This window comes from Pelobates fuscus, chromosome 5 (assembly GCF_036172605.1).
Source record: "Pelobates fuscus isolate aPelFus1 chromosome 5, aPelFus1.pri, whole genome shotgun sequence".
NCBI classification, from domain to species: domain Eukaryota; kingdom Metazoa; phylum Chordata; class Amphibia; order Anura; family Pelobatidae; genus Pelobates; species Pelobates fuscus.
The window spans coordinates 237,352,658-237,373,559 of NC_086321.1; the positions used below are offsets into that span (position 1 = coordinate 237,352,658).

Genomic DNA, 20,902 nt, shown 5'->3' on the forward strand with positions numbered 1-20,902 from the left:
TCCATAGTTTGGAAAAGAGAAGAGTTAAAACAGAATACATGTTTTGACGTGTTTGTACCTTTGGGTCTGGATGTTTGTGTGTGCCTGACCAAGTGAACCTGTGTGTGCATCTGTTTCGCTGTTTGTGCATCTGCATGTGTGCGTATGCATCTGGCAGTTTGTAAATGTGTGTCTAGGAATGTTTATCTATATGTGAGACCTTCCTCGTTGGCCAAAGCGAACAGTGATGTTAGTGAGGTGACAAAGGTGGATCTAGCATCTGCAGACCTTGTATACTGCTCCAGCAAGTAATGGATTTTCTGAATGTATCAGAGCATTGCCACAGGTTACAGATGCTCTGTTCTAATATTTTTTAGTAGTGCAATACACATGGCCTGCATCCAGCAGTGGAGCAAAACCTGATCCTCCAGCCACTAGAACAGGGATCATCATAAAAAATATGTACTTTTTTTATTAATAAATACTCTCTCTCTCTCTCTGTCTCATACACATATATATATATATATATATATATATATATATATATATATATATATATATATATATATATATATAAAACACACACCAGTGACTGTGCAGCTTGTGTAGAAATGTATGGGAGGATCGTGACTGGGTGAATCATTTCCTGCAAATATCTGTATGATGCATTAAAATGGGTGGGTGTTTATTTTTTAATTATTATTTTTTTTTTTTGTCAATCTTTCTTTTATTGAAGCATATTAGATGGGGTACAGAAACAAAGATAGGGAAATGTAAAAAACTGATTACATTAAAGGGTAAGTACATCGTTTGCTTGAAAAATTACATTTCCTGAGTGATGATGCTTCATTTTTTTAATTGTGGTAACGTGTCGTGTAACAGAAGCTTGTTGTAGCTAGTATCAATGCCTATTCTGATAGACTATTAGAGAGTAAAAGTGGGCTATGCAAAACTTAGGCACATAGTAAATAAGTAGTATGTGAGGTCATAGTAGAAAAAACAGCGAGTGGTATTCGTAGGGTACATGCTTGATTAGACTAGACACCAAGTCCCATCCCCGGCAGTCCGAGTGCGCTCTGGCCAAGCTGGTAGGCATGCAATTACTCTATCACACTTGATTAGCTAGAGAGACAATACATAGCAAGCATTTGCCTAGTGTGGCAATTGAGTAGTGGTACATTGTTGTGTGTTACTAAGAATTAGGCTTTTATCATAGTTATGTTTTACATGCAATTGACCGTATGAGTAGAGGAAACGGTATAGGCCGAAACAGTAAGGGTTAATAACCGCTAATATGTCCTTATTATGACATTACGTGAGGCCATATACTGCTCAGCTTGGCGCTCACGGTGCTTAGTGTCCAGTCCGGGTCCTTCACCCGACTCCAGATGCTGTGAGGGTGTAGCTGGCGTGATGGCTCGCTTGTGGATCCCCCTTCTCGGGGCCCCTCCATCTTCCTGCCGGTATGCAGTCCGAGTGCACAGCAGTACAGGTCCCTTGTCTTGTGGCAAGCACATCGTGTACCCGTTGAATGTGGTAGGGACTGTGGTGCATGCGTTGGTTGGAAGCCTCTGCCTCTTGTTGGGTATTGGGATGTTCCCCTTCGCACTCCTGCCCCCGTGTGTAGATGTATCGGGCTGGGTTGTGCCTGTGAATCGGGGAGCCTCTGTCAGGGTGTTTTCTCCCAGGAAATATAGTGGTCTCCGTGTGGGAAGGGGGGGTCTGGGTAGGCAGTCCCGGGGTTTGTCGCTGTTCAGTCGTTTGACTCACCGCCAGTGGTCTGTTGCCGACCCACTGAGGCTTGTGTTGAGTCTGCCTCCTTCTCCTCCCAGCCTTCCAAAATGTAGTTTGGCTCCTTCCTGTTGCCTTGTGTTGCAGCACGGCAACCTGTGGGTTCATTGCCGCTGGTGCCTCTGCTGGTGTGCTCCTCTGGGCTGAGAGCTTGGCCCAGAAGTCGGCAAGCAGGCGGTCCAGCCGTTCTGAGAGTGGCAGCAGTGGGGGACCCTGTCCTGTCTGGCATGTGGCGTCCGCCATGTTGTGTTTTGCCGGACCGACGGTGCAGGTATGCTTGGGTTGGTGCTGTGCACCCGAGTTGTGAGCTGTGTGCCGGGATATCCCCCTCCGGCAGGGGGGGGGGGGGGAGAGAGTGTGTTGGGGAGACCTCCAACTAGGTTGGCTGCAGTCCGCAGAGGGGTCGGCCGCTTCCCCCGTGCCAGCTGAGTAGGCCGCTTGTAGGCCTCAGATCGATCCCCGGGTTCTCGTCGCTGGTTTCAGCCTCGGTTTCGTTTAAGTTTTGTTATCGTGCTGGGCCCTTGTCTCTGGTGTGGAAAGGCAGGCTGTTTTAGGGCTCAGCGCAGATTTTTGGCTTAATTTAGGCTTATTTTGAGAGGAGCACTCCTGATGTGCGACCGTTCGGCTTAGCTGCTAGGCTCCGCCCCCCTTTTAATTATTTTTTTAGCTGCAGCCTGGACTGTGCCTTTAGGGATTACATTTAACAATAAGTCAGTTTCACACCTGAGGGCATTAAATTTAGTCACGTTACTGTAGAACAAAATAGACTCACTTCCTTCTCAAGGAAGCTAGACAACCGTATTTTGCCCGTAATAAATATTTTAATCCAAAATATCACAATGTCACTTAAAGGAATACTACACTCACTTTAACAACTTAATCTCAATTAAATTGTTATCGTGCATACAGTTATTACTTCCTCTTTAGTGGCCCAAATTGACAGTATTTAATTGAAAGGCTTGGAAGCACAGCTTCAGGCCACAACTCCAAGCCCTCAGAGTAGAAGAGCTGGGATTGTTACTTTGTGGCTTTTATGACCATCACGGTCTGCCATAGAAAATTGTTGCATGCAATGATACTATATGGAAGAGTCATAGGTGCATCGCAGCAAGTGCCAAGCATGCGCCTACAGTCCCAGTGCTCCTCTATTATAGGGATAGTCAACCTTCCTCACACCAGATCTTGTGGTCTATACCTCCCCGTATGTGTTGCCAGAATTATACCTGTAAGCGCATTATGGGAGATGTAGTAAAAACATCTGGAGTGCCAAAGGTTGCCCATCTCCTACTCTGAGGAGAATTGGATTGGACCCCCAGGATAACCTCAGACGAGGAGAAGACATGGCAGCGCCGAAGGAGACTCATAGCTGGAAAAATAGGTAAGGAAAGTACCTTTTATTTAATTTTATTTATTCCGAACGCAACAGTGTCTCTTTAAGCAGACCTGTCATAATAAGTTGATGACACGGTCAGATATAGGTCTGTATTGCTTTATAGCATATAGATTATTCTATTCAGCTGAAGTACACTGAACAGCCACATCATTAAAACCACTGACAGGTGAAGTGAATACATTGACAATATCATTACAATGGCACCTATTAAGGTGGGATATATTAGGGAGCAAGTGAATAGTGAAATCTTGAATTACATGTGTTGAAAGCATGAAAAATGGGCAAGTGAAAATACCAGGGTGACTTTGACATGGCCAAATAATGATGGCTATATGACTGGGTCGGAGCATCTCCACAACTGTAAGTCTTGTGGGCTGTTCCCGGTATGCAGTGGTTATACCTACAAAAAAAGTTGTGCTTGGAAGGACAACTGGTAAACTGGCTTAAGGGTCATAGGCGTCCAAGTCGCATTGATGCATGTGAGGACGGGAAGGTGCGATTACACAAAAGTGCTGCTGTAGCGCAAATTGCTGAAAAAGTTAATGCTGCCCATGATAAAAAAGTTGTCAGAAAACAGTGTATCACAGTTTGCTATGTTTTGGGGCTGTGTAGCCGCAGACTGATCAGAGTGCAAATTATGACCCCTGTCTATCACCTTCAATTGGGACTTGAGCATCAGAACTTGACCATGGAGCAATGGCAGAAGGTTGCCTGGTCTGATGAATCATGTTTTCTTTTAGATCAGGTGGATGGCTAGGTACATGTGAGTTGTTTATCAGGGGAAGAGAATGCAGTCCGGTGGAGGCAGTGTTGTGCACTGGCCAATGTACTACTGGGAAAAACATGGGTCCTGGCATTCATATGGATGTTACTTTGACACATACCACCAAAATTGAGAATGTTGCAGGCCACGTACACCCCTTCATGGTGATGGTGTTCCCTGATGTCAGTGGCTTCTTTCAGAAGGATAGAAAACCATAGAAAACACCTGTCTTTAATATATCTTGGTCTGCAATTCCGATCACTCTCAGACATGCTTTGTTTGATTTAGAATTATGGGAGATACAATCCATGCCATGTTGAAAGCAGTTATACTTCAAGCATAAGCTCCCTTACTACATTATCCCCAAGTCCCCAGAAAACACCATCCCTTACTCCCTAAACTGATGATGGCTGACACCATAAGAGGGTTTTCCCCTGGTTACACCGTTTAAATGCTCTGTGCTCTCTGATGCTGATTATCATGCCCTTCCTTGCCAACACATAGTGATATGTGATGAGCAGCATGGACAGCCCAGTACTGATCATTTTTAGCATGGGGCATGTAGTAAAAACAGATAAGAGTCTAATCAGACCTCATGTCTTAATCTTTTATTTTATTTTTTTCTTAGAATCCCTATGGATATTGTTAATCTACCTAGAATATCAGCCAGTGGAATGTAGAGGGCTGTGCAAAGCACTATACTTTGAATGCTGGAAACAGCTAGGGTTAGCAAAGGGTAACTTTTGGACTTGTTTGACCCCAGCTTAGAAAAGGGAGACCCAGATATTGAGTGAAAGCTGCATATCTCTAGTTACAGCAAGTATCTAGCTGGCACTAAAATGTAAAAATGTACTGGTATATATGATCAGTCTTTACTGCAAATTAACCAACTGCAAACAGATACATCTTATGTCATTAAGTTAAAGGAACACTATAGGGTTAGGAATACAAATGTATATTCCTGACCCTATAATGTGATAAACGCAGTTTAGGCCCCCCTTACCCCTCTTAAACCTAAAGAAAACTCTCCTTTATTTCAGCGTCACGCAGGTCTCCGCCAGCACTGGCTCCACCCACTTCCCTTGGTTGAGATCATCAAAACTAACAATCACAGCCAATCTAATGGGAGGCTAATGCACAGGTGCAACAAAATGCCACTCTACGCTAGTCGGCATTTCCTCTTATTTCTATGGGGAAAGTTAAGCGCCTCTGAAAGTTCAGAGCGTGAAAATGTTGGGCAGCAGTGACCCAGGAAGCATGTCTAGTAGCTGTCTTTGTGACTAGGTGTCACTAGGCAGTAATGTAAACACTATCGTTTCTCTGAAAAGGTATATCTTCTGGTGATTATAGTGTTCTGGTAATATTAGTGTAAGCCTAGAAAACTATATACCTTACGGTCTGGATTTGACAAGTCATTCCCAAATCTTTGGTTTGTTCCTTAATGCCCCACTTCTGGGAACACCGGGAAATTGTTCCCAGCAAACACATTATGAGCATATTATAGGATGTGCTGCCCTATGCTAAGTGCTCTCAACACATAGAGCCATGAGAAAGCACCTCAACAGCACTAGTCAGCATGCTGTCCGTGCCAGTCTGGCACATAAGCCCCTTTTCCAGATATATTGTGATGTAACTCAGTCATGTCCTTGGTCCCCAAGAACACAAGTCCAAAAGATTTATATATTAACATGTTTAAGTTATACAGCTGTCCAAATTGTGTCACACAGACCACTTTTTCAAAAGCAGCACAGTCACACAACTAAGCACAAATTCAGCTTTAGTATAATTTTTAAATACCATGTGGTCTTTTGACTTATTGGCAGCGTAGTATATATATATATAAAGCAATAGATTAACTTCAAGTTTGTTTTCCAACAGCACTGTCCCATTTGAACAAAGCTTACACAGGTTTTAGACCGATGTTCTTCCCGTTGGTTATGCCACACACAAAGAAACATTGCCGCATAGTTGTGTTCCGCTTAGTTTTAGTGGCTTGGAGGTTTAAACTTTATTAGTGAGCAGTTGTGGGTAGAGGGAGATAAATGCTGGGTATTGTGCTATATTTGAAGCACAGTATATACTTATGAAATAAAAATATAAAGTACACCACATTAGTTTTGTGTTTCTGGTAAATGTCATGCTAACCACATTTTAAGTCACCCAGTTTCTGACAATATATAGTTTTATGCACTTTATGTATGAATTTGGAAATCAAAGATTTCTCTTTATAGTATATAGAATGTAGAATGCACACCATAACAATCTCAAAAAAATATTAAAATTTTATTATGTACAAAAAAGTACCAGAATGAAAACATATAAGAAAAAATGAATATAAACAAAGTAACAGAAGTAAAGGCAGATACAATAAAATAATAGTAATAAATTACCACAAAAATCCTTACAAGCCTCAGACAGAAACATGAGTCACCAAACCCCCCAACATTTCGGCACAAACTGGCTGCCTTTATCAAGGGTACCTGATTTCTCTTCATAGAACATATAAAGAGAATTTACATTAAAGGGACATTTCAATTTTTGAATGGTTTGATTTCTTACTAACGCAGGAGAACTGTGACGCTCCTAAGCAGTGAGGGGCTCTTCTAGCACCATAACCACTGCAATGAGCTGTGCTGTTTAGTGTTTGGAGTGTTTCTTTAAGGAACATATTTGTACATGTATCACGTATAACAAGCTATGCTGGCATGGTGATAGAATGCAATCAGCATTTTAAAGGTTAGCGTTTCAATGTCAATGTGAACCTTACTTTAGAAGGAAGGTTTTCTTTTATCTTAGCCATGTTTAGATTTTTCCCTGTCCAACACATTGCAAATGTGAGCATAAATTGCAATGACTGACTAAACTATATGTAGTGGGAAGTTTGGATTTGTCTCCAAACTGTGATACTTATTTGTATATCATCCTCCAGTACTGCATAATATTCTGTATTGTGCTTCCAGTAGGATATATTCTTCCATTTAGACATCATATGATATGAACTCTTGTGTTTCTTACAGAACAGGTGAATATTTTTACGTTAATCGTTGAAGATCATTATTAACTAAACTGTGTTTTGTCAGGAATTCAGGATAGTGGTTAAAATATTAGAAGTGCCCAGGCGCAGCCATTATCATTAGTTAAAGGATCACTATAGTGCCAGGAAAACACTCGTTTTCCTGGCACTATAGTGCCCTGAGGGTGCCCCCACCCTCAGGGACCCCCTCCCGCCCGGCTCTGGGGAGAGGAAAGGGTTAAAACTTACCTTTATTCCAGCGCCGGGCGGGGAGCTCTCCTCCTCCTCTCCGCCTCCGATCCTCCCTTTCGGCTGAATGCGCATGCGCGGCAAGAACTGCGTGCACATTCAGCTAGGTCGCATAGGAAAGCATTTACAAAGCTTTCCTATGGACGCTTGCGTGCTCTCACTGTGATTTTCACAGTGAGAATCACGCAAGCGCCTCTAGCGGCTCTCAGTGAGACAGCCACTAGAGGATTTAGAGGCTGGCTTGACCCATTTATAAACATAGCAGTTTCTCTGAAACTGCTATGTTTATATAAAAAAGGGTTAAACCTAGCTGGACCTGGCACCCAGACCACTTCATTAAGCTGAAGTGGTCTGGGTGCCTAGAGTGGTCCTTTAAACCATCTTAGTATGACTTTACTTCTTACCTTAGGTGTGCCAGGTCGCGCTGATTGCTCTGAACCTTTGAGCTAAGCCCTAGACAACTGGGCTTCGCTCAGGGAAGAAAGCCTCCTGCTCTAGCTCAGCTCTAGATCTGTGAAAAAGTTTTTTGTTTTGAACAGTTCACCTGAATCAATTGTTTTTTAATCCACACCCGGACAAATCTGTTGTCTGTAATTCGTTTGTTGTTAGTTTTTTTTTGTTTTTTTTTTACCTGTGGAGTCCTATTCACATTTACTGAGCTGTTCTAGAGGGGAAAGCGGCACCGGGAGACCTAAATTTTTTTTTTTTTTTTTTTAAATATGTCAAACCACTCTAAGAAGACAAAGAAAAGTTTGTGTGGGAGTACTTCCTGAGTCTATGATCACTACATATGAATGCAGAGTGTTCCATTAAGGCATAATGGCTGAGTTGGCCTGGAAATCTTATTCAATTTGACTACTTTGGCCTAAAGTATAGTATCATTTCCCAAGGCAAGGTATTTCCTAATCTATCCAATTTGGGAAATTTACAATTAAGTACATGGATAATGGGGGATTTATGAAGGAGACAATTGTTGGTAAATAAAAGCGAATTTCAATGTATTTTCTTTTCCCTTTTTTTTTTTTAAACATGAGTGGCCTCAAACTCATGTAAAATAGCAATACACTGTGTCAATCAAATACAGTATTTTGGTTTAATACTTAAAGATTAAACAATCAATTAAATTATTTTACATTTTGTTACATTATGCCTATTATTCAATCACTTTGGTCTTATGTTATTGTGTTTGCTAGGTTTATGCAATAGAGGAAATAAAGTCTGTTTTCCGATATCCCATGGCAAGTTAAATTTACAAAATATTTTCTTTCTTTTCTTTTTCTAAACTAATTGTTTAATTTTCCCTACAGATTTTCCTGAGAGCTGCTGATGTTAAACTTATGAGACAGCTGCTTATTATCAATGAAAGCATTGAATCTATCAAGTGGATGATGGAAGAGAAGGACATTATCACAAGTCAAGGAAGCAGTCTTAGTGGAAGCCTTTGCAGTTTGCTTGAGAGCAGGGACACCTCTTTACAAGGAAGCTGCAACAGTTTGCACAACTTCAGTGATGGAATGGATGAGATATCCATTGGGAGTTACCTGGATACATTAGCAGACGTTCCTGGACATTGCACACCATCAGATTTTGAGGAGTACAGTGATGCACAAGAGAACTCTGTGGACCATGAGTCTATATGTAATAATTCTACAAATCAATATGATGAATATTATTGTTTCAGATAGATGACCATACTGGAGAACCTCCATGGTTTTTGCTTCTACTTGTTTTTTGTTACACATAGTAGTAACCATAATTAATATGGCTGATATATTGCATGTTCTAAAGGTACATATGACATTAAATACTGAGCCATAGTATCTATTCTAATGAGGGTCGTTATGAAGAATGCATGTTTCTTACATGATCTTCATAAGTCCATCAGTTTTAGGCCAGTTAATGAGGATGTGTTGTTAATATTCCATCTATTTTATGTACTAAAGGTGAATTGTTTTATTTATTATCGTTACTACTATATTTTATAATGCAAATTAGTTGAAAATTGCCCTCGGCCTTATCTTTTTTTTTTTGTAATCCAGATTCAGGGAAATGGTTTGGTGTGACAATAAACCAGCTTCTCTTTTAAAATACCTTGATGGTATGTATGTCTTGTTGTATTTTTCAGTCATATTTTTTTAAGTAAATAACTTAAGAGGTGGGTGTTACTGTAAATCAGATTAAAATTGTATTCATTACAGTATTAAAAGTATTTGAGGGATCCAAAATCAGAGTATCACAATAACACATGAACACATAGAGGTATGCCGGCTGGTTGTGGTATATTCAGTGTGTCTCAGCTTCTCATATGCCAAGTTGTGTGTGTGTGTGTGTATTCATGCTATAGATCATGTATATAGATCATCCCAACTGCAGTAGTCATCCCATGGGAACCATGTCTTTTTGTAAGAGGGCATGAAGCTTTTGTCCATGGCTGGGAGGTTTTCCATGAGTTGAGTGTCCTTGAGTTTATGCTTAATCTCAGATAGGGAGAGGGCAGCTGGTTTAACCCCTTAAGGACACATGACGTGTGTGACATGTCATGATTCCCTTTTATTCCAGAAGTTTGGTCCTTAAGGGGTTAAACCATTGAGCAGCCATTGTCTTCCTGGCTACCAGGGTGATTGTTGTATAGTTTCTGAGCATTCCTAGGGAAGCCATCTTTACGCCTAAACAAAAGGAAGGACCAAGGGTCCAAATCAAAAGGTCTCTTAAACAAATTTTCCAGTAAGCATTTTATCTGGGACCAGAAATGCTGCACTTCAGGATATGTCTGAATGTAGGTTCCCATGTGCCCACAACTCCTTCAGTAGAGATCATGTTGAAATTTTCCCATATTGAAAAGTGTAATTGGGGTTATATATTACCGTAACAATATCTTACTCATCTGCTCCTGTAGGGTCATGGACACAGAGTGCAATGCATTATTTAGTGTGATGGACACATTTGAAATAAACAAGGTAGACAGGCTTATAATAACTAATCTATTTTATCTTGGCACACTAGTTACATATTAAACTAGCATACACTTTTCTTTTGTTTGCACATTTTAGGGACATTTACCTCTGTTACATACACGCTAAAACCTTGATATACAGTGGACAACACTAGTTAAATTTGTGCTGAAATTTGATGAGAAAAAATTGTCATTACTTAACCAGTCATATCAGTGAATAGAGCAAAGGGGAGAAAACTGTCAAAATGAACAAAGAACCTTTTGTACAAGGGATAACTCAGGAACTTTAAATGATACTTTCTTGTAAACTGAATATATCTGAGAGATGTTATCTGACTGAGGTATGCTGGCAGTCAGGTCTAAATAGTTACAATTACATATTAGAAATAATATATAATTTCCTTAAATCTTCGAATGCCAAAGACTTTATCTTACATTCTTCTGGTGCTTTAAAGTTCTTTTTTTGGCTAGGAAATTGAAACAATATTTTTGTGTCCTGTGTTAGAAGGGAGCTAAAGAGAGAATCAATGTGTGACAAGCAGTCCTGCTGCCAAGATCAAAGTGTATTAAGAAAGATACGTATCTAAAAGACTAAACTTGATGTTTGAAAATCTTGCCCATAAAGAAACTATTCTTGTCCTTTTGCCCAAAGGTATTTGATCACACGAGTTTAACAAGGTGACCAGCTCTTGTCTTTGACCATGAACCACATATCGATATTCAGGAAGGAAACATCACTGCAATAAAGGATCTGATGCAGAAAGGACTAGGCCACGTCTGTATTATACCGCTAACCTTGGAAATGGCTGTATATGACTTATCTTATAAGATTTCCAGATTGGTGATTCGCACGAAGACAGGGACTCAATGGTGAGACAAGGTATTTGTGTTAGAGAGGAGAGCACATTCACAATAACAGTGACTCAGCTGGGGTAGACAGACACTTAAGACGGTCGAGAGGGGCGCAGAACAGTGAATGGCACACAAAAAAATGAGAGGGGGGGCGGGGCCTGACTACTGAACGAGCAGGACGCATGTCGAAGGAGCTACTCGGGAAATAGAGAAAAATTGGCTAAAAACCTTGACTCCTGCAATAAAATACCGGCAACACCCGATCACTGAAGGCACAGGAGTGACCGGGCACCAATTTTTATCACCCGGCTGTGAGCTTTATGGGCTCCGACGACCTTTGCGGCCTGCTGACTACACTGAGGCGGAGGACGCGGCCGATCTCCCGCCTCACCTACAAATCGACGACGGTCTTGGCTACGCCTCCCCCCCTATGGGCCGGTGGGGGTTATCCCGGCCCCCACTAAGCGACAGACCACGAACAAGTGCAAAATAGCACCAAGCGACTGATCCCACAAACCGGCATGCTGGCTGCAAAGATGGCCACCGCACGTAACCCAGCGCCATGGGCCTCACACGAGGACAACATAACGAGGGCATTCGATCGCTTCTGGGCGCAACTCTGGGAGAAACTCGCCGAACAGCCACAAGGACCGGCGAGTAGACCCAGTACAAAAGCTGGCGGCGACAAAAGCACCACAACCTGCACCACTTAGTGGCGCGGAGAGGCTGACCAGAATGAAGAGACGGAGGAAGGCACGGAACATACTTAACCGTCCCACTACCAGAGCCGACTCGCCTGGAACCCGGTTCGCGCAGGTGAGACTGCACTCACACAGCTCTCAGCCTCAAACAACAGGTACTCCACGGAGATACCGGCTGCCAGCTCACACACTCAGCGATCAAGCCCAGACCACCCACAGCACCCATGCATGAGAAACACAGTCAGCCCAGGTAGACCACAGGAAGGGACAAAGCAAACCACAATGGTACCTACCAAGAGGCATATGTACAGGTCCAGGGCAGAGCGGTGGGCAAGCCAGAACACAGCAACTAAAACAACAGCCTATACCAGAGGTTAGAAACCGTGCAGTGCTGAAGCAGGGGAAATCACCTGTGGGCAAAGAACCTCCTACCCACACTCCATCGACAAACCGCCATCACAGGCTGAGAACCTCCCGAGGCACAACAGGTAGACGCCGACCAAACCGGCTGAAAATCTCCGGTAGAAGCAACCACCCTCCACCAAGCTCCCACAGGGGAGCAGGCTTAGCTCCCAGGCAGTCCCAAAACCCTGGACCCAAAACACTGGCATACACCCAGGCCTGGAGACAGAAGGGAAACCTACCACAGCGCACACAAGCAAACGACTACGCTGACCCACTGGACTGTGCCCAAATTTTTCAGCACCTCATCACAGACCTACTGCACTCGCCCAGACTGGGAATAGGCTGAGGATCAGACCTACCCTGGGACAGCGTGATCGCTAAGAGAAGTACTCCTAAGCAGCCACTACACCCTGGACATTAACTGCCCCCACTTGGCGATCACGAGTATTAGCCCTTACACCCATACTGCTGGCTTGTGAGGGTGATCTTAGCCCGATACGAGCTTGCTACAGAGAGAAGCAGTATTATTTTTATTTTTTGTTCTTCCATTTTTGTTTTATTGCTCAAATTGTACAGATACAACTATGCTGGCTAATTACATGTCATTACATAATTTAACCTGATAACAGCCAAGCTACCAGCATGTACGGTTGGGAGATATCTCACCTCTATTAATGTGTTTGCCTGGTAGACTACAGCTCGCCAGTTTAACATTGTGGTTTAACATTACAGTCTAACATGTTTTCAACATTATAAATTATCTGATATATATATATAGCTGATTATAATCTAAGTCTACAAACATCGCTTATCTGCGCTATATGTTAAGAATCTTGCCTGCTTAAAACATATAATACTCTTGTAATACATTCTTCAGTTATATGCATAGTTAACGTTATCTTTGAACATCACATGTTATGCTAAGCTTCACTACATAATTATAAAAATGTGCAACTTCCCATGCCACTGTCAATCCTATTAACCTATATGCATGCTGTTGTGGCGTTTGATGTTACAATGTACCTACCTGCACAACCAAAATAAAGAATTAAAAAAAAAAAAAAAAAAAAAAAATAAGAGAGAGAGAATGGGGCCCAGACCGGAAAGTGTCAGGAATGGGTAGTATCACATTATTGGTTCTATCTGTAGGTAACTTTATTGTAATGTAATACATAGTTGGAGGTGGATAAGAAATACTAAGAAGAAAATAATTGTCTTTGAATCTAAAAAAAATATATAATTACATTCACTTTAACCCCTTAAGGATCGAGGACGGTTCAGGACGTCATCGGCATTTTTGCATTGCCGACCGCTGACGGTCCTGAACCGTCCTAACGGTCTTAGTTACTTACCCGATCGCCGTCGTTCCCCCGGCGGCGATCGGCGTTGGTCCCGGTGTGGGGAGACTGCCTGCAGCCTAGACAGTCTCCCCATGGCAGATTAGGACCCCTGTGGCCATGTGATCGCTCAACAGAGCGACCACATGGTCACAATAGGTGTCCATGTGTCTGCCTGCAGGGGTTCTGTCTGTGCTGACAGGCAGTCTCCCTGCTAGTGTAAAATCAAAGAAAAAAAATAAAGTTAATGTTAATAAAAAAAATAATAATTATATATGTGTGTGTGTGTATATATATATATATATATATATATATATATATATATTTATATATGATATATATATGATATATAGACGTATATTATATATATATATAATATACGTCTATATATCATATATATATAATGTCATACTAAGTGTATTTTTATATTAATATGTACATATATTAATATAAAAATACACTTATAATTAAATTACACACGTGTATATATATAATATAATAACTATATATTGTATATATATATTATTATAAAATACTAATAATAAGTAATTTAAATTAAATTAAAAAATTTAAAAATAATAATAAAAATTTAAAAAATTATATATCTATATGAAAATGTTATTCTAACTGTATTTTGATATTAATATATTTATATCAAAATACACTTAGAATGAAATTGTATATATATCTATGTATATATAAATAAATAAAAAGAATACGAACTATGCATATGTCCATATACAAAATTAAATAAATAATTATATAAATATACACGTAGACTTCAAATATATAAATATGCATATATATTTAAATTCTACGTGTGTATTTATGTAATATTTTTACATAATTAAGTAATTTTATTGATTGCAATTTAAGGGACCTGCCTGCCAACCCAGGTCGAAAGTCCAGAGAATTTAATTTGTTAGCACTAAAACCTGTACACAGGGGGTACTGTTTTACTCGGGAGACTTTGCTGAACACAAATATTAGTGATTCAAAACAGTAAATCATATCACAGCGATGATATTGTCAGTGAAAGTGATTTTTCTTGAATTTTTCACACACAAACAGCACTTTTACTGATGATATAATTGTTGTGATACATTTTCCAGTTTTGAAACACTAATATTTGTGTTCAGCAAAGTCTCCTGAGTATAGCAGTACCCCCATGTACAGGTCTTATAGCGTTTTTGAAAGTTACAGGGTCAAATATATGGGTCAAATATTTTTACATTGAAAATGGCCAGGTTGGTTACGTTGCCTTTGAGAGCGTATGGTAGCCGAGAAATGAGAATTACCCCCATGATGGCATACCATTTGCAAAAGAAGACAACCCAATGTATTGCAAATGGTGTATGTCCAGTCTTTTTTAGTAACCACTTAATCACAAACACTGGCCAAAATTAGCGTTCAATTTAGTTTTTTACTTTTTTCACACACAAACAAATATGAACGCTAACTTTGGCCAGTGTTTGCGATTAAGTGGCTACTAAAAAAGTCTGGACATACCACATATTGAATACCTTGGGTTGTCTACTTTAAAAAAAATATGTACATGTGGGGTGGTATTCAGAGATTTATGACAGATAATAGTGTTACAATGTCACTATTGATACATTTTAAAAATGTATGTTTTGAAACCGCAATATCCTACTTGTACTTATAGCCCTATAACATGCAACAAAATAGCAAAAAGCATGTAAACACTGGGTATTTTTAAACTCAGGACAACATTTTGAATCTATTTAGCAGTTTTTTTCATTCGCTTTTGTAGATGAGTAAAAGATTTTTCACATAAAAGTAAAAAAACATGTATTTTTTTCAATTTTTTATCATATTTTTTCATTTTTTTTATTAAATTACATGATATTATATAAATAATGGTATGTAAAGAAAGCCCCTTTTGTCCTGAAAAAGAAGTATATAATTTGTATGGGAACAGTAAATGAGAGAGCGGAAAATTACAGCTAAACACAAACACCACAAAAGTGTAAAAAGATGCCTGGTCGCAAATGTACAACATCACAAAAACAGTCCGGTCCTTAAGGGGTTAAACCTCCTATTTGTAACTTTTTGTGAATACATGTTTTTTTGTTTGTTTGTTTTTTGTCTTTGTATATTAGTACTGTTTTTTAGTTTTTTGAGTTCTCAGTTTTGAGAGTGTTTTAAATATTTGGTCTTCTTTCGCATGCACTTCTGACAAGTTCCTCATGTCTCTCCTCTTTGGAACAGTGCCGTTGGTCTACTTTCCGTGCCTGGGTTAGTGGGCTTAAACCTAGGGTCCTGGGAGTGTATGGAAGAACTCTTCTGGCAAGACATAAAAAAGCAAATGCTGTTGATCTCCATGGGTTATAGTGAAGCCACTTTGATTGCCCCATTTTGACTGAATTACATAATCTCAGATCAGCAAATTCACCATGGAGAACCTTTGGCATGGAAAAGTCTGTAATGGATCACCTTCCGTTGACGGATGCTCCTTGCGCTTCCTGAGGACTCCCAGCACTGCAGACGACACCACAACCACTGCAGACTCCACAACCGCCGTAGCTTAACTGGAGCCGCGCCGTCTTCCTTCCACCCTGAATGAACCTCCAGCATTCAGGACCGTGTGGGAAAGACCTCTCCTCCAGGATAGGGTATCAGGAACAAGAACAAGTGATTAAAGCTCAGTGGAAAATGCAGAGCATAGCAATCCCCAGTGTGATATAGCAGTTCCCTCCAATAACGAGACAAGGCTACGTATTGAGGGTCAAGAAGATCTCTGGTTTAATGACAGGAACTCTGCTTTTATGCAGTGCTCCCCTGCAAGGGAGGCACCCACAGGCAATTAGGTATTAACCAATCACATATCGGTTACATCCCACAGATTCCCACCCCTCTGCTTGGGAGATAATTAAGTTTCCTACTGTATCTACTCAATTATCTCCAAGCTAAAACGTATACATTTTATACATGTCTATAACTTCTAAAATATACATGTCACAAACATAAAACATACATTTTCATAATCAATCCATTGAGGGGAACAGCATATTAAAAAATGGCACGAATCAGACCAGGGGTTCAAAAGTTAGTAAAAGTATTTTTAAAAACCCACTGCCAGCATGGCTTTCCGGCCCAAATCAGTTTCAGAGTCTTCTATCCTGGAGATAATTGAGAAGTAATCCAATTATCTCCAAGGACAGAGGCAAAACTCCATTAGCCACATGGCAGACTTAGTACAATAAAAGACATAAAAATACATACTGTTACATTTATCACATAGAACATACACATTCTACTTATCCCCAGATAGCTTAGATCTGAGCGCACATTATTACCGGATGGCGCTCAGATCACATACATACAGTTCAATCTCCATAGAGCCAAAGTCTTTCATACAGTCTTTCAGTATACGGCTGGGCTCCATGGCATAACTATCTGGGGTAGCATGGCTTTAACAGTCCGCAGAAAGGCACAAATAAACCTTTCGGCAGGGAAAATAACAGGTTTGAACTGCAGGGCCATAGTCGCAGGGCAGGAGGCTAGCAATAAGTCCTCTCCAATGCCCAGTGGCAAATGGCAGTTTGTCACACCACTTTAGCAGACCTCTTGCTAAATTGGACTTTTACATGCCTATTGGGGCTGTGGAAGCTTGGTGAATTCAATATACAAGTTCCATCTTCACTGGCACTCTCTGTTGAGTCTTTTGCACACACCACATAAGTTTGTAAGCCTGTTACACAAAAACAATATTAATTTGTTTGGGTTTAGTTTCACATCCATTCTATTTACATTTGCGTCCTATAACTGCTGAAGTGTATATAGTACATAAAAATTATAGTGGTAAATTTTGATTCTAAAGAAGCCCAAAGACCGGATTGAATATTTTAAAATTTGCTTGTACCATTTCAGAGCTAAATTCATATACCTCTATAATGATGCAAAATGCTTTTTGCAAGTCTGCGGTTATCACCACTAACATGTGTATGTGAAATTCAAGGGGGGTTCTTGCCAATGAAATCTTAAATAATGGAAAAAGCAGATCACCGCTCCAAAATTTGAACATTTCCTTTATTGATGTAATATATAAATATATATATAAAGAATTACACACCACAAAAAAATAAAAATTTAAATAACTAAAAAACAACAACATGGAGCACATTTTGTGTGTGCTTGCAGTTTTTGAAAGGCTGAAATCTCTGGCCTTCGGTCATGGACAGAGGGCCTAAGGCTTTTGAGGGCCCACCTGTAATATTGTAAGGTCGCCACTTATTTTGTAGTCTTGCCTGAACTGCTGTCCATTTTCTCAGGCTTCAGTTAATGCCATAAACTGTGTGGAGGGGGTGGGGACATAACACACGGTTGCCCCTGACAGGCTGGAGGCCTTTTTATAGTTCTTCTAGTGTGTATCAGTTATCTGAGCAGAGAGGCTGAGTAAGAATGTTTTATACTGGTTGCCTGTTTGCAGAGATAAGACCTGACAAACATCATGGCCATCTCCATCTACAAGATCAAGATAAGTAAACTAAATAGTAACTTCTATTACGTTATACAAATGTGCTAAAATCAATGGAAACCAAATTGATTAAATAATACAAAGAATACAATATCAAATATACTCCAAAATCCGAGGGGCATGACTGGAAGTCGATAGAGCAAGGTGTTGGCAGTTGGCTCCTTACTGAGAATCTGAATCCAGTAACATCCACAGTGAAAAGTCATACAAATTGCACTAGCTCAATAGCCAGTAGCAGCTTATAAGGACTAATAAGGATGACCCCGAGGTTTAAAAAAAAAAAAAAGACAGAACAAGGGGAGCGGAGGCCTCTATGTGTCAGCTTCAATCGGAGGATAGATAAGCAAAGATGGTATTGAAAGGCCTACATTGTCGATGTTGAGCTCTGCAGAATGTGATATTACCACTGTACAGCAGCTGATATGATTGATAAGCTACAATCCATTCTTTAGGGGAGTGTAAAGCAAGATGACTGAGGACATCCGCAAGGGAATCCAGTCTTTTGGATACCCATACTGATAGGATGAAGACCAAACTTGAGGAGTTGGTGTCAGCGCATAACACCATGGTGGATGTGGAAAATAAATTACCTGGAAGATTGATCTAGGCGGAACAACGTGAGATCTTGGGGAGTCTCAGAGGAGGTGTACAATGCCAACTTATATGAGTTTATTAGTGCTCATGTTCAAGTTCTGTTCTATAGTCTGAGACTGACCCCAAACATTTGCTGCTGGACAAAGCCCATCATCTAGTGTGACCAAAATTACTGCCACCCTCTAACACCAGAGTGATTATAGTGTGAATTTAAGGAAAGGATAATGCACAAGAGCACCCCCAGAGATGCCTGCTACTAACCACGCTTTGTAGCACTATGTGGATCTCTCCCCAGCGACACTGGTAAAGAGAGAGGATTTGGTGAGATCACTTGAGATCACGTAATAATGCTGACACAGTTATCAACTCAGTGTGGTTGGCCCATAATGCATTTTTAGAGGGATATTTAAAACGTATGCTTTATGTATGAAGATAACTAGACTGAAAAAACAACAGTCAGTTACTACATGTTTCTGAGTCAGACGCTTAATGAATAAGAATACAGGTGATACTCGAAAAATTAGAATATCGTGCAAAAGTTAATTTATTTCAGTAATGCAACGTAAAAGGGGAAACTAATATATGAGATAGACACATTACATGCAAAGCAAGATAGTTCAAGCCGTGATTTGTCATAAGTGCGATGATTATGAGTTACAGCTTATGAGTATCACCTGTGTAGTGTCATTCTGTTTCTCTTATACCATTGTAAGGCTTTATGTGTTTTTTTCAAAGGTTTGTAGAATTATACTCCATCTATTCCTGACAACTAGTTATACCAATGCCACCTGGGACCAACTACTCACCGCCTGTGGTGTTCAAAGATATATACCTAGCTAGCCTCCCATAGAGTAATTTGCTTTCCTAACCCCTGACATTGGTCACAAGCTAATTTTTAACTGCAATTGGTAAGGAATCTCAGAATATGAAATCACCAGAATATACTTTCCGTCTTATTCAAACCATGACACCACAAGATGTCTACAACTTGTTCTTGTACATCATCACTGGAGTGCAATTATGTTTAACAAGGGCATGGAAATCCACCACCCCTCCCCCATTGTCAATGATTGATTTGGTAAATAGCCAGATCTGAAATGCGCTGGCTACCTCTTTGGTTCTCTACTCTGCTCCTGTACGGTTAAATTGAGAGCTCTGGGAAGAGTATATGTCCACGAGACTTAAAATATATGCTATAAAGCCAGTATAGGATCCAGAAACTCAGGGTCTTTGCAGAGCGAAGAGGTTGCTTAACTTCTGCTTATGGTGAAGGAATGGATAGCATACAGCTTCATTTATTGAAAACCTATGTTGTCTCCAAACTAGCGTTATTCCTGCATGGTGGTCCTGCTTGCCCACCTAGTTCTTCTGTTGTGTCTAATGTATTTTTTTATTTGTGTATTGCCAGCAGGTAATATGAGGAGACTGTACATTTAAGGCAACAATCGATTTGTTACAACATAAGTGATGACATCATCAGGGCTGCCATCAGAAATTTTGGGGCCCCTGACAAAGCACAAGGTCTGGGCCCCCCCTCCCCCGCCCCCTCCCTCCCGGGCCCGCCCACGCCCTACCTAGTCTGCTTACAATGATGCGGGACTGAATGTGGTGTGTATAGTGGAAGTGAATTAGAATGTGTGTAATGGATGTAGTGTTTGTGTGTATTAGATACTGTTTGTGCAGTGAATGCAGAGTGTGTGTTTGTGTAGCGGATGCAGTGTGTATAGTGAACGCAGAGTGTGTTTGAGTAGTGGATGTAGTGTGTGTACAGTGATGTAGTGTGTGTTTGTGTAGTGGATGTAGTGTTTGTATGTACTAGATGAAATGTGTTTAGTGGATGCAATGTCTGTAGTGGATGTAGTGTGTGTATTAGACGCAGTGTCTGTGTATAGTGAATGCAGAGTGTTTCAATTTGTGGTGGATGTAGTGTGTGTACTGTGAATACAGGATGTTTGTGTAGTGGATGCTGTGTGTACAGTTAATGCAGAGTGTGTGTCAGTATAGTGAATCCAGAGTGTGTGCATAGTTTAGTGAATGCAGAGTGTGTGTTAGTGTGTAATGAATGCAGAGTGTGTGTTAGTGTGTAGTGAATGCAGTGTGTCAGTGTAATGAATGTAGTGTGTGTGTTAGTGCAGTGAATGCAGAGTGTGTGTAAATGTGTAGTGAATGCAGAGTGTGTTAATGTGTAGTGAATGCAGAGTGTGTGTTAATGTGTAGTGAATGCAGAGTGTGTGTTAATGTGTAGGGAATGCAGAGGGTGTGTTAGTGTGTAGCGGATGCAGAGTGTGTGTTAGTGTAGTGAATGCAGAGTGTTAATGTGTAGTGAATGCAGAGAGTGTTTGAGTAGTGGATGTAGTGTGTGTACAGTGAT

General features: G+C 40.5%; 1 protein-coding gene across 1 annotated transcript in view; it reads left to right on the forward strand.

The window, feature by feature from the left end:
* The window catches only part of LURAP1L (leucine rich adaptor protein 1 like), a 46,524-nt gene extending 37,246 nt beyond the window's left edge, over positions 1-9,278 (forward strand). Inside the window, exon 2 of the mRNA XM_063457220.1 lies at positions 8,496-9,278. Coding sequence (XP_063313290.1) covers positions 8,496-8,873 — 378 coding nt within the window. The 3' untranslated portion in view covers positions 8,874-9,278. The remainder of the gene's footprint in view (positions 1-8,495) is intronic.
* Positions 9,279-20,902: the final 11,624 nt, after the last annotated feature.